Here is a 24,250-nt window from a genome sequence, read left to right on the forward strand (position 1 = left end):
ATTCAACAACAACTGTTGGACCAACGACAACATATGGAGGTTCGACAACAACTGGTGCAACAACAACAACTGCAGATTCATCAACAACTGCAACTGTTCAACTACAACTACCAACTACCAGTGCTTCAAATACAACTACCAGTGCTGCAAATACAACTACCAGTGCTGTACATGCAACTACCAGTGCTGCAAATACAACTACCAGTGCTGTAAATACAACTACCAGTGCTGCAAATACAACTACCAGTGCTGCAAACACAACTACCAGTGCTGCAAATACAACTAACAGTGCTGCAACTACAACTATCAGTGCTGCAAATACAACTACCAGTGCTGCAAATACAACTACCAGTGCTGCAACTACAACTACCAGTGCTTCAAATACAACTACCAGTGCTGCAAATACAACTACCAGTGCTGTACCTGCAACTACCAGTGCTGCAAATACAACTACCAGTGCTGTAAATACAACTACCAGTGCTGCAAATACAACTACCAGTGCTGCAAACACAACTACCAGTGCTGCAAATACAACTAACAGTGCTGCAACTACAACTATCAGTGCTGCAAATACAACTACCAGTGCTGCAAATACAACTACCAGTGCTGCAACTACAACTACCAGTGCTTCAAATACAACTACCAGTGCTGCAAATACAACTACCAGTGCTGTACCTGCAACTACCAGTGCTGCAAATACAACTACCAGTGCTGTAAATACAACTACCAGTGCTGCAAATACAACTACCAGTGCTGCAAACACAACTACCAGTGCTGCAAATACAACTACCAGTGCTGCAAATACAACTAACAGTGCTGCAACTACAACTACCAGTGCTGCAAATACAACTACCGGTGCTGCAAATACAACTACCGGTGCTGCACCTACAACTACCAGTGCTGCAAATACAACTACCAGTGCTGCAAATACAACTACCAGTGCTGCAAGTACAACTACCAGTGCTGCAAATACAACTACCGGTGCTGCAAATACAACTACCGGTGCTGCAAATACAACTACCGGTGCTGCAAATACAACTACCGGTGGTGCACCTACAACTACCGGTGCTGCAAATACAACTAACAGTGCTGCAACTACAACTACCAGTGCTGCAAATACAACTACCAGTGCTGCAAATACAACTACCGGTGCTGCAAATACAACTACCGGTGCTGCAAATACAACTACCGGTGCTACACCTACAACTACCGGTGCTGCAAATACGACTACCGGTGCTGCAAATACGACTACCGGTGCTGCAAATACAACTACCGGTGCTGCAAATACAACTACCGGTGCTGCAAATACAACTACCGGTGCTGCACCTACAACTACCAGTGCTGCAAATACAACTAACAGTGCTGCAACTACAACTACCAGTGCTGCAAATACAACTACCAGTGCTGCAAATAGAACTAACAGTGCTGCAACTACAACTATCAGTGCTGCAAATACAACTACCAGTGCTGTAAATACAACTACCAGTGCTGCAAATACAACTACCAGTGCTGCAAACACAACTACCAGTGCTGAAAATACAACTAACAGTGCTGCAACTACAACTACCAGTGCTGCAAATACAACTACCAGTGCTGCAAATACAACTACCGGTGCTGCAAATACAACTACCGGTGCTGCACCTACAACTACCAGTGCTGCAAATACAACTACCAGTGCTGCAAATACAACTACCAGTGCTGCAAGTACAACTACCAGTGCTGCAAATACAACTACCGGTGCTGTACCTGCAACTACCAGTGCTGCAAATACAACTAACAGTGCTGCAACTACAACTATCAGTGCTGCAAATACAACTACCGGTGCTGCAAATACAACTACCGGTGCTGCAAATACAACTACCGGTGCTGCACCTACAACTACCAGTGCTGCAAATACAACTACCAGTGCTGCAAATACAACTACCAGTGCTGCAAGTACAACTACCAGTGCTGCAAATACAACTACCGGTGCTGCAAGTACAACTACCGGTGCTGCAAATACAACTACCGGTGCTGCAAATACAACTACCGGTGCTGCAAATACAACTACCGGTGCTGCAAATACAACTACCGGTGCTGCAAATACAACTACCGGTGCTGCAAATACAACTACCGGTGGTGCACCTACAACTACCGGTGCTGCAAATACAACTAACAGTGCTGCAACTACAACTACCAGTGCTGCAAATACAACTACCAGTGCTGCAAATACAACTACTAGTGCTGCAAATACAACTAACAGTGCTGCAACTACAACTACCAGTGCTGCAAATACAACTACCAGTGCTGCAAATACCACTACCAGTGCTGCAAGTACAACTACCAGTGCTGCAAATTCAAATATCAGTGCTGCAAATACAACTACCAGTGCTGCAAGTACAACTACCAGTGCTGCAAATACAACTACCAGTGCTGCAAATACAACTACCAGTGCTGCAACTACAACTATCAGTGCTGCAAATATAACTACCAGTGCTGAAAATACAACTACCATTGCTGCAAATACAACTACCAGTGCTGCAACTTCAACAACACCTGGAGGTTCAACAACAACTGGTGATTCAACAACAACTGTTGGGTCGACAGCAACTGCAGGATTTACAATAAGCAGTGCATCAACAACAACCGATGTTTCAACAACAACTGGCGTGTCAACTACAACTGGAGGTTCAACAACACCAACTGGTGGAGCAACAACTGGAGGTCCAACAACAACAACTGGTGGATCCACAACAACTGGTACATCAACAACAACTGGAGAGTCAACAACTGGTGGTTCAACAACAACAGTTGGGTCGACATCAACTGCAGGGTCTACAACAAGCAGTGCATCAACAACAACCGGTGTTTCAACCACAACTGGTGCATCAACTACAACTGGAGGTGCAACAACTGCAGCCCCAACAACTGCAGCTCCAACAACTGCAGCTCCCACAACTGCAGCTCCAACAACTGCAGCTCCCACAACTGCAGCCCCCACAACTGCAGCCCCAACAACTGCAGCCCCCACAACTGCAGCCCCAATAACTGCAGCGATCACAACTGCAGCCCTAACAACTGCGGCCCAAATAACTGCAGCTCCCACAACTGCAGCCCCAACAACTGCCACTCCCACCACTGCTGCTCCCACAACTGAAGCTCCCACCACTGCAGCCTCAACAACTGCGGCCCCCACAACTGCAGCTCCCACCACTGCAGCCCCAACAACTGTGGCCCCCACAACTGCAGCCCCAACAACTGCAGCCCCCACAACTGCGGCCCCAATAACTGCAGCTCCCACAACTGCAGCCCCAACAACTGCAGCTCCCACAACTGCGGCCCCAACAACTGTGGCCCCCACAACTGCAGCCCCAACAACTGCAGCCCCAAACACTGCAGCCCCAATAACTGCAGCTCCCACAACTGCAGCCCCAACAACTGCTGCTCCCACCACTGCCGCTCCCACAACTGCAGCTCCCACCACTGCAGCCCCAACAACTGTGGCCCCCACAACTGCAGCCCCAACAACTGTGGTCCCCACAACTGCAGCCCCAACAACTGCAGCCCCCACAACTGCAGCCCCAACAACTGCAGCCCAAATAACTGCAGCTATTGCAACTGCAGCCCCAACAACTGCGGCCCCAATAACTGCAGCTCCCACAACGGCAGCTCCCAACACTGCAGCCCCAACAACTGTGGCCCCCACAACTGCAGCCCCAACAACTGATGCCCCAATAACTGCAGCTATCACAACTGCAGCCCCAACAACTGCGGCCCCAACAACTGCCGCTCCCACAACTGCCGCTCCCACCACTGCAGCCCCCACAAATGCAGCCCCAACAACTGCCGCTCCCACCACTGCCGCTCCCACCACTGCAGCTCCCACCACTGCAGCCCCAACAACTGCAGCTCCCACAACTGCAGCCCCAACAACTGCAGCTCCCACAACTGCGGCCCCAACAACTGTGGCCCTCACAACTGCAGCCCCAACAACTGCCGCTCCCACCACTGCCACTCCCACAACTGCAGCTCCCACCACTGCAGCCCCAACAACTGTGGCCCCCACAACTGCAGCCCCAACAACTGCAGCCCCCACAACTGCGGCCCCAATAACTGCAGCTCCCACAACTGCAGCCCCAACAACTGCTGCTCCCACCACTGCCGCTCCCACAACTGCAGCTCCCACCACTGCAGCCCCAACAACTGTGGCCCCCACAACTGCAGCCCCAACAACTGTGGCCCCCACAACTGCAGCCCCAACAACTGCAGCCCCCACAACTGCAGCCCCAACAACTGCAGCCCAAATAACTGCAGCTATTGCAACTGCAGCCCCAACAACTGCGGCCCCAATAACTGCAGCTCCCACAACGGCAGCTCCCACCACTGCAGCCCCAACAACTGTGGCCCCCACAACTGCAGCCCCAACAACTGATGCCCCAATAACTGCAGCTATCACAACTGCAGCCCCAACAACTGCGGCCCCAACAACTGCCGCTCCCACAACTGCCGCTCCCACCACTGCAGCCCCCACAAATGCAGCCCCAACAACTGCCGCTCCCACCACTGCCGCTCCCACCACTGCAGCTCCCACCACTGCAGCCCCAACAACTGCGGCCCCCACAACTGCAGCCCCAACAACTGTAGCTCCCACAACTGCAGCCCAAACAACTGCTGCAACTACAACTACAACCACAACAACTACTACAACCACCACATCAGTAACGACAACTGCTGAGGCAGTCACAACAAGGCGATTGATTTTCAGATCTGCTGGAGAGACATTTACAAGTGACTTGCAGAATCCATTATCTGCAGCGTTTATAAGTCGAGCCTCAATAATAAAGTCGACGGTAAGTCACTATCTTAGAGTGAAGCCTAACAAAATCTATGCATTTTAATTAATTGGAAACATTTTACTTAATATCTATTATTTCACAGTATTTCTGCAATATGCCATCTTATCTTTTCATATGTGCATTCATCATTCTTCTTTGTAAACACTTTTTTATGATTTTCACCTAAAATACTCACATATTAAATTTCCCAAAAGAGTTTGGTGGAGCTAGATTGTATAAATAAAATCCCTCAAAGTATTTTTTGTATTTTGTCTAATAGACGCTAGATTGTTTCTCGTTTCACAGTGAATGGAAACTGGAGGATGGCATTTCATTCCTGGTGTTGAGTTTTCAAAGAAAAAAATTATGTAACTCATCCTTCCATATACAGTAAATAGGATACAGATAAATTATTTTGCAGTCACTGAAGAAATTGGAATAGTGTCGTTAGTTATTGTAAATTAAATACCACAATGAAAAAGACAATGCACAAGTGAAGAAGCACAAGCCAATAAAATAAATGTACTACAAATGATTTGCTTGTATTTCTGCAGCTTGAACTTTTCTACCAAGAAGCATTTACTTCATTCCGCACATTGACGGTGATTTCTTTCAGGTAATTTGATAATGTTATAATGATAGAATCTTAAGAGTTTTGGTCATAAATTCATACGAGTAAAACAATATTTTTTGGTAATTCCTCTTGCAGTAATGGCTCAATCATCAACAATGTGGACCTTGGATTTTCAACCACATCTGTTCCTAATGGCACTCAGATCGGAGATGTTTTGGTTGGAGCAGCTTCGAACATCACAGCCTTCAACATTGACACCACCTCCATTTCTGTGGATGGCACACGTAAGCAATATTGAATACTACCAAATCAAAAATTTTAAATATTACAGATTTGTTTTTTATTTGTTAAAGCAATGTCTGGTTTCCTTTTCTCACAACTGCGGCCCCCACAACTGCAGCTCCCACAACTGCGGCTCCCACAACTGCAGCCCCAACAACTGCCGCTCCCACCACTGCCGCTCCCACCACTGCAGCCCCCACAACTGCAGCCCCAACCACTGCCGCTCCCACCACTGCCGCTCCCACCACTGCAGCTCCCACCACTGCAGCCCCAACAACTGAGGCCCCCACAACTGCAGCCCCAACAACTGTAGCTCCCACAACTGCAGCCCCAACAACTGCAGCTCCCACAACTGCAGCTCCCACCACTGCAGCCCCAACAACTGTGGCCCCCACAACTGCAGCTCCCACAACTGCAGCCCCAACAACTGCGGCCCCCACCACTGCGATCCCAACAAATGGTGCGTCAACTACAACTGAAGGTTCAACAACAACTGATGCAACAACATCTGTAGGTTCAACAACAACTGATGCAACAACAACAACTGCAGGTTCAACAACAACTGGTGGACCAACGACAACATCTGGAGGTTCAACAACAACTGGTGGGTCAACTACAACTGGAGATTCAACAACAAGTGGATCGACTACAACAACTGCAGGTTCAACAACAATTGGTGCATCAACTACAATTGAAGGTTCAACAACAACTACTGTTACTACTACTACTGCAGCTCCCCCACCAGTTGTGGTTCTCCGAGCAACCTTGGTACAACCATTTGTAGAAGAACTCGCTGATAAAAACAGTAGAGAATTCAAGACTCTTGAAGCACAAGTTGTAGCAGTGGTTAGTACTCATTCTCATTATTTTTCTGTGTATTGAGTGAGTTTGCATTTTCTCATATCATTTGGAGAATACTGTATCTTTATTTCATTTATATATATTTTTTTTTTGCTTCATTCCCACAGTATGATGTCATCTACAGGACCCAATTTGGTTTTCTTTTCATCCGCACTTTTGTCATAGAGTTCAGGTAACATTTAAAATTTTGAGAGTCCAACTGACTTTGTTTTACTTTCTGGGTTCTGGACATCAATATTATAATTTTGAAACCTAATAAGGACAAAATAATATTAATAATTATACATATGCATAAGTTGTCATGGTTAATATAATTTGATCAAGATGTGTGCTTTTATGATGCAGACGAGCTGTGGCCAGAACACGAATAGAAAATACTCTAGCAGAGGTCGGGATTGAGTTCAATCAAACGGCTTCACCTGAAGAAATCCCACAGGCCAATGTTGTTGCAGAAACCTTAGTCAACGCTGTGTCTAACCCCAACAATACCTTTAACCTCACAATTGATGCCAACACCATTGAAGCAATTCGTAAGTAAACACTAGCCCTACATTTCACTCCAGTGGTTGCTAGAGCAGGAAAATATACCCAATGTTATTTGTAATTGATCTATCACGGTCTGTGAGTGCGTGTGTATTCATTTTTATTTTTGGTGAACCACAGTAAACTACTAAACTACTGCATGAATTCTGATATACTCCAGAATTTCATCTGAAAATAAACATCCTAATTTCATGTTCTACTCCAATTAAGGATGGGGTTTAAATCATCCTCTTTCACTGCCATTTCCATGACTGACCTTACTATCAAAGTTTATCATGGATTTCTTTCCTGATCCATTTTAGACAAATTGCTGGGTCGACAAAGAGCATACACAATAACAATTACCATGAAGTCCACTGTGACAAACATTAGCATGTCTACTTAAACTGTGACTTGCCATATATAGACTTATGTTGTGATGTGTATGTTTGTTCAAAAGAAGGTCCTTTGACTACCATAATTATTTTTTCCCATATTTCTTCATATTGTTCCATATCTGTTTTTTACAGAAAGAAAAGTCACAACTGTAGCACCCTCTTTAAATACTACAACTACTGCAATCTCACCTGCTGCAAATACAACTACCAGTGCTGCAACTACAACTACCAGTGCTTCAAATACAACTACCAGTGCTGCAAATACAACTACCAGTGCTGTACCTGCAACTACCAGTGCTGCAAATACAACTACCAGTGCTGTAAATACAACTACCAGTGCTGCAAATACAACTACCAGTGCTGCAAACACAACTACCAGTGCTGCAAATACAACTACCAGTGCTGCAAATACAACTAACAGTGCTGCAACTACAACTACCAGTGCTGCAAATACAACTACCGGTGCTGCAAATACAACTACCGGTGCTGCACCTACAACTACCAGTGCTGCAAATACAACTACCAGTGCTGCAAATACAACTACCAGTGCTGCAAGTACAACTACCAGTGCTGCAAATACAACTACCGGTGCTGCAAATACAACTACCGGTGCTGCAAATACAACTACCGGTGCTGCAAATACAACTACCGGTGGTGCACCTACAACTACCGGTGCTGCAAATACAACTAACAGTGCTGCAACTACAACTACCAGTGCTGCAAATACAACTACCAGTGCTGCAAATACAACTACCGGTGCTGCAAATACAACTACCGGTGCTGCAAATACAACTACCGGTGCTACACCTACAACTACCGGTGCTGCAAATACGACTACCGGTGCTGCAAATACGACTACCGGTGCTGCAAATACAACTACCGGTGCTGCAAATACAACTACCGGTGCTGCAAATACAACTACCGGTGCTGCACCTACAACTACCAGTGCTGCAAATACAACTAACAGTGCTGCAACTACAACTACCAGTGCTGCAAATACAACTACCAGTGCTGCAAATAGAACTAACAGTGCTGCAACTACAACTATCAGTGCTGCAAATACAACTACCAGTGCTGTAAATACAACTACCAGTGCTGCAAATACAACTACCAGTGCTGCAAACACAACTACCAGTGCTGAAAATACAACTAACAGTGCTGCAACTACAACTACCAGTGCTGCAAATACAACTACCAGTGCTGCAAATACAACTACCGGTGCTGCAAATACAACTACCGGTGCTGCACCTACAACTACCAGTGCTGCAAATACAACTACCAGTGCTGCAAATACAACTACCAGTGCTGCAAGTACAACTACCAGTGCTGCAAATACAACTACCGGTGCTGTACCTGCAACTACCAGTGCTGCAAATACAACTAACAGTGCTGCAACTACAACTATCAGTGCTGCAAATACAACTACCGGTGCTGCAAATACAACTACCGGTGCTGCAAATACAACTACCGGTGCTGCACCTACAACTACCAGTGCTGCAAATACAACTACCAGTGCTGCAAATACAACTACCAGTGCTGCAAGTACAACTACCAGTGCTGCAAATACAACTACCGGTGCTGCAAGTACAACTACCGGTGCTGCAAATACAACTACCGGTGCTGCAAATACAACTACCGGTGCTGCAAATACAACTACCGGTGCTGCAAATACAACTACCGGTGCTGCAAATACAACTACCGGTGCTGCAAATACAACTACCGGTGGTGCACCTACAACTACCGGTGCTGCAAATACAACTAACAGTGCTGCAACTACAACTACCAGTGCTGCAAATACAACTACCAGTGCTGCAAATACAACTACTAGTGCTGCAAATACAACTAACAGTGCTGCAACTACAACTACCAGTGCTGCAAATACAACTACCAGTGCTGCAAATACCACTACCAGTGCTGCAAGTACAACTACCAGTGCTGCAAATTCAAATATCAGTGCTGCAAATACAACTACCAGTGCTGCAAGTACAACTACCAGTGCTGCAAATACAACTACCAGTGCTGCAAATACAACTACCAGTGCTGCAACTACAACTATCAGTGCTGCAAATATAACTACCAGTGCTGAAAATACAACTACCATTGCTGCAAATACAACTACCAGTGCTGCAACTTCAACAACACCTGGAGGTTCAACAACAACTGGTGATTCAACAACAACTGTTGGGTCGACAGCAACTGCAGGATTTACAATAAGCAGTGCATCAACAACAACCGATGTTTCAACAACAACTGGCGTGTCAACTACAACTGGAGGTTCAACAACACCAACTGGTGGAGCAACAACTGGAGGTCCAACAACAACAACTGGTGGATCCACAACAACTGGTACATCAACAACAACTGGAGAGTCAACAACTGGTGGTTCAACAACAACAGTTGGGTCGACATCAACTGCAGGGTCTACAACAAGCAGTGCATCAACAACAACCGGTGTTTCAACCACAACTGGTGCATCAACTACAACTGGAGGTGCAACAACTGCAGCCCCAACAACTGCAGCTCCAACAACTGCAGCTCCCACAACTGCAGCTCCAACAACTGCAGCTCCCACAACTGCAGCCCCCACAACTGCAGCCCCAACAACTGCAGCCCCCACAACTGCAGCCCCAATAACTGCAGCGATCACAACTGCAGCCCTAACAACTGCGGCCCAAATAACTGCAGCTCCCACAACTGCAGCCCCAACAACTGCCACTCCCACCACTGCTGCTCCCACAACTGAAGCTCCCACCACTGCAGCCTCAACAACTGCGGCCCCCACAACTGCAGCTCCCACCACTGCAGCCCCAACAACTGTGGCCCCCACAACTGCAGCCCCAACAACTGCAGCCCCCACAACTGCGGCCCCAATAACTGCAGCTCCCACAACTGCAGCCCCAACAACTGCAGCTCCCACAACTGCGGCCCCAACAACTGTGGCCCCCACAACTGCAGCCCCAACAACTGCAGCCCCAAACACTGCAGCCCCAATAACTGCAGCTCCCACAACTGCAGCCCCAACAACTGCTGCTCCCACCACTGCCGCTCCCACAACTGCAGCTCCCACCACTGCAGCCCCAACAACTGTGGCCCCCACAACTGCAGCCCCAACAACTGTGGTCCCCACAACTGCAGCCCCAACAACTGCAGCCCCCACAACTGCAGCCCCAACAACTGCAGCCCAAATAACTGCAGCTATTGCAACTGCAGCCCCAACAACTGCGGCCCCAATAACTGCAGCTCCCACAACGGCAGCTCCCAACACTGCAGCCCCAACAACTGTGGCCCCCACAACTGCAGCCCCAACAACTGATGCCCCAATAACTGCAGCTATCACAACTGCAGCCCCAACAACTGCGGCCCCAACAACTGCCGCTCCCACAACTGCCGCTCCCACCACTGCAGCCCCCACAAATGCAGCCCCAACAACTGCCGCTCCCACCACTGCCGCTCCCACCACTGCAGCTCCCACCACTGCAGCCCCAACAACTGCAGCTCCCACAACTGCAGCCCCAACAACTGCAGCTCCCACAACTGCGGCCCCAACAACTGTGGCCCTCACAACTGCAGCCCCAACAACTGCCGCTCCCACCACTGCCACTCCCACAACTGCAGCTCCCACCACTGCAGCCCCAACAACTGTGGCCCCCACAACTGCAGCCCCAACAACTGCAGCCCCCACAACTGCGGCCCCAATAACTGCAGCTCCCACAACTGCAGCCCCAACAACTGCTGCTCCCACCACTGCCGCTCCCACAACTGCAGCTCCCACCACTGCAGCCCCAACAACTGTGGCCCCCACAACTGCAGCCCCAACAACTGTGGCCCCCACAACTGCAGCCCCAACAACTGCAGCCCCCACAACTGCAGCCCCAACAACTGCAGCCCAAATAACTGCAGCTATTGCAACTGCAGCCCCAACAACTGCGGCCCCAATAACTGCAGCTCCCACAACGGCAGCTCCCACCACTGCAGCCCCAACAACTGTGGCCCCCACAACTGCAGCCCCAACAACTGATGCCCCAATAACTGCAGCTATCACAACTGCAGCCCCAACAACTGCGGCCCCAACAACTGCCGCTCCCACAACTGCCGCTCCCACCACTGCAGCCCCCACAAATGCAGCCCCAACAACTGCCGCTCCCACCACTGCCGCTCCCACCACTGCAGCTCCCACCACTGCAGCCCCAACAACTGCGGCCCCCACAACTGCAGCCCCAACAACTGTAGCTCCCACAACTGCAGCCCAAACAACTGCTGCAACTACAACTACAACCACAACAACTACTACAACCACCACATCAGTAACGACAACTGCTGAGGCAGTCACAACAAGGCGATTGATTTTCAGATCTGCTGGAGAGACATTTACAAGTGACTTGCAGAATCCATTATCTGCAGCGTTTATAAGTCGAGCCTCAATAATAAAGTCGACGGTAAGTCACTATCTTAGAGTGAAGCCTAACAAAATCTATGCATTTTAATTAATTGGAAACATTTTACTTAATATCTATTATTTCACAGTATTTCTGCAATATGCCATCTTATCTTTTCATATGTGCATTCATCATTCTTCTTTGTAAACACTTTTTTATGATTTTCACCTAAAATACTCACATATTAAATTTCCCAAAAGAGTTTGGTGGAGCTAGATTGTATAAATAAAATCCCTCAAAGTATTTTTTGTATTTTGTCTAATAGACGCTAGATTGTTTCTCGTTTCACAGTGAATGGAAACTGGAGGATGGCATTTCATTCCTGGTGTTGAGTTTTCAAAGAAAAAAATTATGTAACTCATCCTTCCATATACAGTAAATAGGATACAGATAAATTATTTTGCAGTCACTGAAGAAATTGGAATAGTGTCGTTAGTTATTGTAAATTAAATACCACAATGAAAAAGACAATGCACAAGTGAAGAAGCACAAGCCAATAAAATAAATGTACTACAAATGATTTGCTTGTATTTCTGCAGCTTGAACTTTTCTACCAAGAAGCATTTACTTCATTCCGCACATTGACGGTGATTTCTTTCAGGTAATTTGATAATGTTATAATGATAGAATCTTAAGAGTTTTGGTCATAAATTCATACGAGTAAAACAATATTTTTTGGTAATTCCTCTTGCAGTAATGGCTCAATCATCAACAATGTGGACCTTGGATTTTCAACCACATCTGTTCCTAATGGCACTCAGATCGGAGATGTTTTGGTTGGAGCAGCTTCGAACATCACAGCCTTCAACATTGACACCACCTCCATTTCTGTGGATGGCACACGTAAGCAATATTGAATACTACCAAATCAAAAATTTTAAATATTACAGATTTGTTTTTTATTTGTTAAAGCAATGTCTGGTTTCCTTTTCTCACAACTGCGGCCCCCACAACTCCAGCTCCCACAACTGCGGCTCCCACAACTGCAGCCCCAACAACTGCCGCTCCCACCACTGCCGCTCCCACCACTGCAGCCCCCACAACTGCAGCCCCAACCACTGCCGCTCCCACCACTGCCGCTCCCACCACTGCAGCTCCCACCACTGCAGCCCCAACAACTGAGGCCCCCACAACTGCAGCCCCAACAACTGTAGCTCCCACAACTGCAGCCCCAACAACTGCAGCTCCCACAACTGCAGCTCCCACCACTGCAGCCCCAACAACTGTGGCCCCCACAACTGCAGCTCCCACAACTGCAGCCCCAACAACTGCGGCCCCCACCACTGCGATCCCAACAAATGGTGCGTCAACTACAACTGAAGGTTCAACAACAACTGATGCAACAACATCTGTAGGTTCAACAACAACTGATGCAACAACAACAACTGCAGGTTCAACAACAACTGGTGGACCAACGACAACATCTGGAGGTTCAACAACAACTGGTGGGTCAACTACAACTGGAGATTCAACAACAAGTGGATCGACTACAACAACTGCAGGTTCAACAACAATTGGTGCATCAACTACAATTGAAGGTTCAACAACAACTACTGTTACTACTACTACTGCAGCTCCCCCACCAGTTGTGGTTCTCCGAGCAACCTTGGTACAACCATTTGTAGAAGAACTCGCTGATAAAAACAGTAGAGAATTCAAGACTCTTGAAGCACAAGTTGTAGCAGTGGTTAGTACTCATTCTCATTATTTTTCTGTGTATTGAGTGAGTTTGCATTTTCTCATATCATTTGGAGAATACTGTATCTTTATTTCATTTATATATTTTTTTTTTTTGCTTCATTCCCACAGTATGATGTCATCTACAGGACCCAATTTGGTTTTCTTTTCATCCGCACTTTTGTCATAGAGTTCAGGTAACATTTAAAATTTTGAGAGTCCAACTGACTTTGTTTTACTTTCTGGGTTCTGGACATCAATATTATAATTTTGAAACCTAATAAGGACAAAATAATATTAATAATTATACATATGCATAAGTTGTCATGGTTAATATAATTTGATCAAGATGTGTGCTTTTATGATGCAGACGAGCTGTGGCCAGAACACGAATAGAAAATACTCTAGCAGAGGTCGGGATTGAGTTCAATCAAACGGCTTCACCTGAAGAAATCCCACAGGCCAATGTTGTTGCAGAAACCTTAGTCAACGCTGTGTCTAACCCCAACAATACCTTTAACCTCACAATTGATGCCAACACCATTGAAGCAATTCGTAAGTAAACACTAGCCCTACATTTCACTCCAGTGGTTGCTAGAGCAGGAAAATATACCCAATGTTATTTGTAATTGATCTATCACGGTCTGTGAGTGCGTGTGTATTCATTTTTATTTTTGGTGAACCACAGTAAACTACTAAACTACTGCATGAATTCTGATATACTCCAGAATTTCATCTGAAAATAAACATCCTAATTTCATGTTCTACTCCAATTAAGGATGGGGTTTAAATCATCCTCTTTCACTGCCATTTCCATGACTGACCTTACTATCAAAGTTTATCATGGATTTCTTTCCTGATCCATTTTAGACAAATTGCTGGGTCGACAAAGAGCATACACAATAACAATTACCATGAAGTCCACTGTGACAAACATTAGCATGTCTACTTAAACTGTGACTTGCCATATATAGACTTATGTTGTGATGTGTATGTTTGTTCAAAAGAAGGTCCTTTGACTACCATAATTATTTTTTCCCATATTTCTTCATATTGTTCCATATCTGTTTTTTACAGAAAGAAAAGTCACAACTGTAGCACCCTCTTTAAATACTACAACTACTGCAATCTCACCTGCTGCAAATACAACTACCAGTGCTGCAACAACAGCTACAACTGCTGCAACTACAGCTACCAGTGCTGCAACCACAGCTACCAGTGCTGCAAATACAACTACCAGTGCTGCAACTACAGCTACCAGTGCTGCAAATACAACTACAACTGCTGCAACTACAACTACAACCACAACAACTACTACAACCACCACATTAGTAACGACAACTGCTGAGGCAGTCACAACAAGGCGATTGATTGCTGCAAATACAACTACCAGTGCTGCAAATACAACTACCGGTGCTGCAAATACAACTACCGGTGCTGCAAATACAACTACCGGTGCTACACCTACAACTACCGGTGCTGCAAATACGACTACCGGTGCTGCAAATACGACTACCGGTGCTGCAAATACAACTACCGGTGCTGCAAATACAACTACCGGTGCTGCAAATACAACTACCGGTGCTGCACCTACAACTACCAGTGCTGCAAATACAACTAACAGTGCTGCAACTACAACTACCAGTGCTGCAAATACAACTACCAGTGCTGCAAATAGAACTAACAGTGCTGCAACTACAACTATCAGTGCTGCAAATACAACTACCAGTGCTGTAAATACAACTACCAGTGCTGCAAATACAACTACCAGTGCTGCAAACACAACTACCAGTGCTGAAAATACAACTAACAGTGCTGCAACTACAACTACCAGTGCTGCAAATACAACTACCAGTGCTGCAAATACAACTACCGGTGCTGCAAATACAACTACCGGTGCTGCACCTACAACTACCAGTGCTGCAAATACAACTACCAGTGCTGCAAATACAACTACCAGTGCTGCAAGTACAACTACCAGTGCTGCAAATACAACTACCGGTGCTGTACCTGCAACTACCAGTGCTGCAAATACAACTAACAGTGCTGCAACTACAACTATCAGTGCTGCAAATACAACTACCGGTGCTGCAAATACAACTACCGGTGCTGCAAATACAACTACCGGTGCTGCACCTACAACTACCAGTGCTGCAAATACAACTACCAGTGCTGCAAATACAACTACCAGTGCTGCAAGTACAACTACCAGTGCTGCAAATACAACTACCGGTGCTGCAAGTACAACTACCGGTGCTGCAAATACAACTACCGGTGCTGCAAATACAACTACCGGTGCTGCAAATACAACTACCGGTGCTGCAAATACAACTACCGGTGCTGCAAATACAACTACCGGTGCTGCAAATACAACTACCGGTGGTGCACCTACAACTACCGGTGCTGCAAATACAACTAACAGTGCTGCAACTACAACTACCAGTGCTGCAAATACAACTACCAGTGCTGCAAATACAACTACTAGTGCTGCAAATACAACTAACAGTGCTGCAACTACAACTACCAGTGCTGCAAATACAACTACCAGTGCTGCAAATACCACTACCAGTGCTGCAAGTACAACTACCAGTGCTGCAAATTCAAATATCAGTGCTGCAAATACAACTACCAGTGCTGCAAGTACAACTACCAGTGCTGCAAATACAACTACCAGTGCTGCAAATACAACTACCAGTGCTGCAACTACAACTATCAGTGCTGCAAATATAACTACCAGTGCTGAAAATACAACTACCATTGCTGCAAATACAACTACCAGTGCTGCAACTTCAACAACACCTGGAGGTTCAACAACAACTAGTGATTCAACAACAACTGTTGGGTCGACAGCAACTGCAGGATTTACAATAAGCAGTGCATCAACAACAACCGATGTTTCAACAACAACTGGCGTGTCAACTACAACTGGAGGTTCAACAACACCAACTGGTGGAGCAACAACTGGAGGTCCAACAACAACAACTGGTGGATCCACAACAACTGGTACATCAACAACAACTGGAGAGTCAACAACTGGTGGTTCAACAACAACAGTTGGGTCGACATCAACTGCAGGGTCTACAACAAGCAGTGCATCAACAACAACCGGTGTTTCAACCACAACTGGTGCATCAACTACAACTGGAGGTGCAACAACTGCAGCCCCAACAACTGCAGCTCCAACAACTGCAGCTCCCACAACTGCAGCTCCAACAACTGCAGCTCCCACAACTGCAGCCCCCACAACTGCAGCCCCAACAACTGCAGCCCCCACAACTGCAGCCCCAATAACTGCAGCGATCACAACTGCAGCCCTAACAACTGCGGCCCAAATAACTGCAGCTCCCACAACTGCAGCCCCAACAACTGCCACTCCCACCACTGCTGCTCCCACAACTGAAGCTCCCACCACTGCAGCCTCAACAACTGCGGCCCCCACAACTGCAGCTCCCACCACTGCAGCCCCAACAACTGTGGCCCCCACAACTGCAGCCCCAACAACTGCAGCCCCCACAACTGCGGCCCCAATAACTGCAGCTCCCACAACTGCAGCCCCAACAACTGCAGCTCCCACAACTGCGGCCCCAACAACTGTGGCCCCCACAACTGCAGCCCCAACAACTGCAGCCCCAAACACTGCAGCCCCAATAACTGCAGCTCCCACAACTGCAGCCCCAACAACTGCTGCTCCCACCACTGCCGCTCCCACAACTGCAGCTCCCACCACTGCAGCCCCAACAACTGTGGCCCCCACAACTGCAGCCCCAACAACTGTGGTCCCCACAACTGCAGCCCCAACAACTGCAGCCCCCACAACTGCAGCCCCAACAACTGCAGCCCAAATAACTGCAGCTATTGCAACTGCAGCCCCAACAACTGCGGCCCCAATAACTGCAGCTCCCACAACGGCAGCTCCCAACACTGCAGCCCCAACAACTGTGGCCCCCACAACTGCAGCCCCAACAACTGATGCCCCAATAACTGCAGCTATCACAACTGCAGCCCCAACAACTGCGGCCCCAACAACTGCCGCTCCCACAACTGCCGCTCCCACCACTGCAGCCCCCACAAATGCAGCCCCAACAACTGCCGCTCCCACCACTGCCGCTCCCACCACTGCAGCTCCCACCACTGCAGCCCCAACAACTGCAGCTCCCACAACTGCAGCCCCAACAACTGCAGCTCCCACAACTGCGGCCCCAACAACTGTGGCCCTCACAACTGCAGCCCCAACAACTGCCGCTCCCACCACTGCCACTCCCACAACTGCAGCTCCCACCACTGCAGCCCCAACAACTGTGGCCCCCACAACTGCAGCCCCAACAACTGCAGCCCCCACAACTGCGGCCCCAATAACTGCAGCTCCCACAACTGCAGCCCCAACAACTGCTGCTCCCACCACTGCCGCTCCCACAACTGCAGCTCCCACCACTGCAGCCCCAACAACTGTGGCCCCCACAACTGCAGCCCCAACAACTGTGGCCCCCACAACTGCAGCCCCAACAACTGCAGCCCCCACAACTGCAGCCCCAACAACTGCAGCCCAAATAACTGCAGCTATTGCAACTGCAGCCCCAACAACTGCGGCCCCAATAACTGCAGCTCCCACAACGGCAGCTCCCACCACTGCAGCCCCAACAACTGTGGCCCCCACAACTGCAGCCCCAACAACTGATGCCCCAATAACTGCAGCTATCACAACTGCAGCCCCAACAACTGCGGCCCCAACAACTGCCGCTCCCACAACTGCCGCTCCCACCACTGCAGCCCCCACAAATGCAGCCCCAACAACTGCCGCTCCCACCACTGCCGCTCCCACCACTGCAGCTCCCACCACTGCAGCCCCAACAACTGCGGCCCCCACAACTGCAGCCCCAACAACTGTAGCTCCCACAACTGCAGCCCAAACAACTGCTGCAACTACAACTACAACCACAACAACTACTACAACCACCACATCAGTAACGACAACTGCTGAGGCAGTCACAACAAGGCGATTGATTTTCAGATCTGCTGGAGAGACATTTACAAGTGACTTGCAGAATCCATTATCTGCAGCGTTTATAAGTCGAGCCTCAATAATAAAGTCGACGGTAAGTCACTATCTTAGAGTGAAGCCTAACAAAATCTATGCATTTTAATTAATTGGAAACATTTTACTTAATATCTATTATTTCACAGTATTTCTGCAATATGCCATCTTATCTTTTCATATGTGCATTCATCATTCTTCTTTGTAAACACTTTTTTATGATTTTCACCTAAAATACTCACATATTAAATTTCCCAAAAGAGTTTGGTGGAGCTAGATTGTATAAATAAAATCCCTCAAAGTATTTTTTGTATTTTGTCTAATAGACGCTAGATTGTTTCTCGTTTCACAGTGAATGGAAACTGGAGGATGGCATTTCATTCCTGGTGTTGAGTTTTCAAAGAAAAAAATTATGTAACTCATCCTTCCATATACAGTAAATAGGATACAGATAAATTATTTTGCAGTCACTGAAGAAATTGGAATAGTGTCGTTAGTTATTGTAAATTAAATACCACAATGAAAAAGACAATGCACAAGTGAAGAAGCACAAGCCAATAAAATAAATGTACTACAAATGATTTGCTTGTATTTCTGCAGCTTGAACTTTTCTACCAAGAAGCATTTACTTCATTCCGCACATTGACGGTGATTTCTTTCAGGTAATTTGATAATGTTATAATGATAGAATCTTAAGAGTTTTGGTCATAAATTCATACGAGTAAAACAATATTTTTTGGTAATTCCTCTTGCAGTAATGGCTCAATCATCAACAATGTGGACCTTGGATTTTCAACCACATCTGTTCCTAATGGCACTCAGATCGGAGATGTTTTGGTTGGAGCAGCTTCGAACATCACAGCCTTCAACATTGACACCACCTCCATTTCTGTGGATGGCACACGTAAGCAATATTGAATACTACCAAATCAAAAATTTTAAATATTACAGATTTGTTTTTTATTTGTTAAAGCAATGTCTGGTTTCCTTTTCTCACAACTGCGGCCCCCACAACTGCAGCTCCCACAACTGCGGCTCCCACAACTGCAGCCCCAACAACTGCCGCTCCCACCACTGCCGCTCCCACCACTGCAGCCCCCACAACTGCAGCCCCAACCACTGCCGCTCCCACCACTGCCGCTCCCACCACTGCAGCTCCCACCACTGCAGCCCCAACAACTGAGGCCCCCACAACTGCAGCCCCAACAACTGTAGCTCCCACAACTGCAGCCCCAACAACTGCAGCTCCCACAACTGCAGCTCCCACCACTGCAGCCCCAACAACTGTGGCCCCCACAACTGCAGCTCCCACAACTGCAGCCCCAACAACTGCGGCCCCCACCACTGCGATCCCAACAAATGGTGCGTCAACTACAACTGAAGGTTCAACAACAACTGATGCAACAACATCTGTAGGTTCAACAACAACTGATGCAACAACAACAACTGCAGGTTCAACAACAACTGGTGGACCAACGACAACATCTGGAGGTTCAACAACAACTGGTGGGTCAACTACAACTGGAGATTCAACAACAAGTGGATCGACTACAACAACTGCAGGTTCAACAACAATTGGTGCATCAACTACAATTGAAGGTTCAACAACAACTACTGTTACTACTACTACTGCAGCTCCCCCACCAGTTGTGGTTCTCCGAGCAACCTTGGTACAACCATTTGTAGAAGAACTCGCTGATAAAAACAGTAGAGAATTCAAGACTCTTGAAGCACAAGTTGTAGCAGTGGTTAGTACTCATTCTCATTATTTTTCTGTGTATTGAGTGAGTTTGCATTTTCTCATATCATTTGGAGAATACTGTATCTTTATTTCATTTATATATATTTTTTTTTTGCTTCATTCCCACAGTATGATGTCATCTACAGGACCCAATTTGGTTTTCTTTTCATCCGCACTTTTGTCATAGAGTTCAGGTAACATTTAAAATTTTGAGAGTCCAACTGACTTTGTTTTACTTTCTGGGTTCTGGACATCAATATTATAATTTTGAAACCTAATAAGGACAAAATAATATTAATAATTATACATATGCATAAGTTGTCATGGTTAATATAATTTGATCAAGATGTGTGCTTTTATGATGCAGACGAGCTGTGGCCAGAACACGAATAGAAAATACTCTAGCAGAGGTCGGGATTGAGTTCAATCAAACGGCTTCACCTGAAGAAATCCCACAGGCCAATGTTGTTGCAGAAACCTTAGTCAACGCTGTGTCTAACCCCAACAATACCTTTAACCTCACAATTGATGCCAACACCATTGAAGCAATTCGTAAGTAAACACTAGCCCTACATTTCACTCCAGTGGTTGCTAGAGCAGGAAAATATACCCAATGTTATTTGTAATTGATCTATCACGGTCTGTGAGTGCGTGTGTATTCATTTTTATTTTTGGTGAACCACAGTAAACTACTAAACTACTGCATGAATTCTGATATACTCCAGAATTTCATCTGAAAATAAACATCCTAATTTCATGTTCTACTCCAATTAAGGATGGGGTTTAAATCATCCTCTTTCACTGCCATTTCCATGACTGACCTTACTATCAAAGTTTATCATGGATTTCTTTCCTGATCCATTTTAGACAAATTGCTGGGTCGACAAAGAGCATACACAATAACAATTACCATGAAGTCCACTGTGACAAACATTAGCATGTCTACTTAAACTGTGACTTGCCATATATAGACTTATGTTGTGATGTGTATGTTTGTTCAAAAGAAGGTCCTTTGACTACCATAATTATTTTTTCCCATATTTCTTCATATTGTTCCATATCTGTTTTTTACAGAAAGAAAAGTCACAACTGTAGCACCCTCTTTAAATACTACAACTACTGCAATCTCACCTGCTGCAAATACAACTACCAGTGCTGCAACAACAGCTACAACTGCTGCAACTACAGCTACCAGTGCTGCAACCACAGCTACCAGTGCTGCAAATACAACTACCAGTGCTGCAACTACAGCTACCAGTGCTGCAAATACAACTACAACTGCTGCAACTACAACTACAACCACAACAACTACTACAACCACCACATTAGTAACGACAACTGCTGAGGCAGTCACAACAAGGCGATTGATTTTCAGATCTGCTGGAGAGACATTTACAAGTGACTTGCAGAATCCATCATCTGCAGCGTTTATAAGTCGAGCCTCAATAATAAAGTCGACGGTAAGTCACTATCTTAGAGTGAAGCCTAACAAAATCTATGCATTTTAATTAATTGGAAACATTTTACTTAATATCTGTAATTTCACAGTATTTCTGCAATATGCCATCTTATCTTTTCATATGTGCATTCATCATTCTTCTTTGTAAACACTTTATTATGATTTTCACCCAAAATACTCACATATTAAATTTCCCATCAGAGTTTGGTGGAGCTAGATTGTATAAATAAAATCCCTCAAAGTATTTTTTGTATTTTGTCTAATAGACGCTAGATTGTTTCTCGTTTCACAGTGAATGGAAACTGGAGGATGGCATTTCATTCCTGGTGTTGAGTTTTCAAAGAAAAAAACGATGTAACTCATCCTTCCATATACAGTAAATAGGACACAGATAAATTATTTTGCAGTCACTGAAGAAATTGGAATAGTGTCATTAGTTATTGTAAATTAAATACCACAATGAAAAAGACAATGCACAAGTGAAGAAGCACAAGCCAATAAAATAAATGTACTACAAATGATTTGCTTGTATTTCTGCAGCTTGAACCTTTCTACCAAGAAGCATTTCCTTCATTCCGCACATTGATGGTGCTTTTTTTCAGGTAATTTGATAATGTTATAATGATAGAATCTTAAGAGTATTGGTCATATATTCATACGAATAATACAATATTTTTTGGTAATTCCATTTGCAGTAATGGCTCAATCATCAACAACGTGGACCTTCGATTTTCATCCACATCTGTTCCTAATGGCACTCAGATTGGAGATGTTTTGGTTGGAGCAGTTTCGAACATCACAGCCTTCAACATTGACACCACCTCCATTTCTGTGGATGGCACACGTAAGCAATATTGAATACTACCTCATCAAAAATTTTAAATATTACAGATTTGTTTTTTATTTGTTAAAGCAATGTCTGGTTTCCTTTTCTCAACATTTACAGAAGTTTCAAGTGGAGTAAGCCACAAGATCAGTCTCATCACGGCATCCTTCCTTGTGCTGCTGTCATGGCTACTGTCAAGCCAGCAATAGTGCAGGGGTTATGTCCATGTGAAATAAGACTTATATTACTGATATGAAAAAGAACTTTGTTCTCATTAAGTATCCAAGAGAACTATGACATGTCTTGGAAAGAACTTCCAGATATTAAAGGGGACACATCATGCTCATTTTCAGGTTCATACTTGTATTTTAGATTTCAACTAGAACATATTTATATGCTTAAATGTTCGAAAAACACATTATTTTTCTCAAACTGTCTGTCTGAATATACCTGTATTCACCCTCTGTCTGAAACACTCCATTTTAGCACCTGTCTCTTTAAGCCCCAATCCAGAAAAAGCCCTGTCTGCTCTGATTGGCTTGCGAAAAATATATGGCGTACCTTTGCAAAGGTACTTCTCAAGCCATGGGTGGAGATACTCAGATGGGGGGTGGTATACTGTAAGCTAATGAGCCTGTATGTGACATAGGAAGGGGAGCCAAATGTGAATGGCTATTTGAATCACTTTTGCCCACAAAAAACTGACTGGGTTGTCTTATTTCACAGTTTGTGGGTGGGTAGGCACTCCAGGTAACCAAAAGTATCTGGTCTATAGCACAAGCACTGAAAAAGTAACTTTTTCATGATATGTTCCCTTTAAATTCAAAGTTGCGATGACCACACACATTGATAATGTGTGTCGATTGCAAAGTCACGTCTATTCTATTCTTTTCTATTCTTGATAGCACAGACCTTTACTAGAACTTTTCCTTATTTCCCTGTTTGACGTCCCAGAAAGCCCATCCATGAGACAACTTTAAGCATCTGGACCACTGAAACAAAACAAGTTATCAATGTAATTAATGGCGTAAAAAATGAGAGTAATGACAATTGAAACCTTGTTTATCAGACACACCACACATAAAGCTTTCTCCATGTTCAAACACAATTTTAACTTATTGTGCTATAATAACATAGTTTAGAAACAATAACATTTATATTGAACATAATGCCCTGCATGATTATCCAGTCACTTTTCTTATTTATATGTATTTATATTATCATACATATGTGTATTCTGTGAGCTGACCTGTATTTTTGTACAATTTGAGTAAAAAAGACTAGGTCTTATCGATGATCAGAATACAAGAAATGTCTATACTATATTGTTATACGTTTTTACCATCTAAAGCAGACAAAAAAGTGTATCACATTATATTGAAGATGCATCCATTAAAGGTACTGAAGATATGATCAAACCCTGTCTTATTATTTCCTAAAACTTACTTTTACTACTATTACTACTTTCATCTATTCTCAAAAGTTATTCAGGTTTGTTCAGGAAGAAAATAGCAGCACATACTGTAGTTTCCCAATGGCCCTGGATCTTGAGCATAGACTAAAACGTAAACATAGTCACATAATGTCACCCATTGGTTTGTGGACTACGGTTTTGAGGCTTCGAGTGC

At 45.4% G+C, this 24,250-nt stretch overlaps 1 protein-coding gene and 1 long non-coding RNA gene across 2 annotated transcripts; both read left to right on the top strand.

Annotated features, from left to right (window-relative positions):
• Positions 1–6,072: 6,072 nt before the first annotated feature.
• LOC141760832 (uncharacterized) lies at positions 6,073–7,758 on the top strand. Its single transcript, XR_012592459.1, has 5 exons — positions 6,073–6,151; positions 6,221–6,516; positions 6,639–6,703; positions 6,877–7,061; positions 7,584–7,758. It is a non-coding gene; the product is annotated as an uncharacterized LOC141760832 (long non-coding RNA).
• Positions 7,759–9,686: 1,928 nt separating this feature from the next.
• On the top strand, positions 9,687–24,040 carry LOC141761275 (uncharacterized). The gene is made up of 17 exons (XM_074624606.1): positions 9,687–9,779; positions 12,649–12,730; positions 13,087–13,209; positions 13,279–13,574; positions 13,697–13,761; positions 13,935–14,119; positions 14,642–14,956; positions 18,137–18,657; positions 19,197–19,258; positions 19,352–19,500; positions 19,980–20,344; positions 20,467–20,531; positions 20,705–20,889; positions 21,412–21,797; positions 22,337–22,398; positions 22,492–22,640; positions 22,743–24,040. The coding sequence occupies exons 1-17, from the start codon at positions 9,687–9,689 to the stop codon at positions 22,829–22,831; spliced, it is 3,192 nt and encodes a 1,063-aa protein (XP_074480707.1). The 3' UTR covers positions 22,832–24,040.
• The last annotated feature ends 210 nt before the right edge of the window (positions 24,041–24,250 follow it).

This window comes from Sebastes fasciatus, chromosome 22, assembly GCF_043250625.1.
Source record: "Sebastes fasciatus isolate fSebFas1 chromosome 22, fSebFas1.pri, whole genome shotgun sequence".
In the NCBI taxonomy this organism is placed as follows: Eukaryota; Metazoa; Chordata; class Actinopteri; order Perciformes; family Sebastidae; genus Sebastes; species Sebastes fasciatus.

Coding starts and splice junctions, on each gene's coding strand:
- LOC141761275 (XM_074624606.1), top strand. CDS start 9,687: ATGTTTCAACAACAACTGGCGTGTCAACTACAACTGGAGGTTCAACAA. Junction 9,780..12,648: donor AGGTCCAACAACAACAACTG/GTGGATCCACAA, acceptor AATGGCACTCAG/ATCGGAGATGTTTTGGTTGG. Junction 19,259..19,351: donor TTGACGGTGATTTCTTTCAG/GTAATTTGATAA, acceptor TTCCTCTTGCAG/TAATGGCTCAATCATCAACA.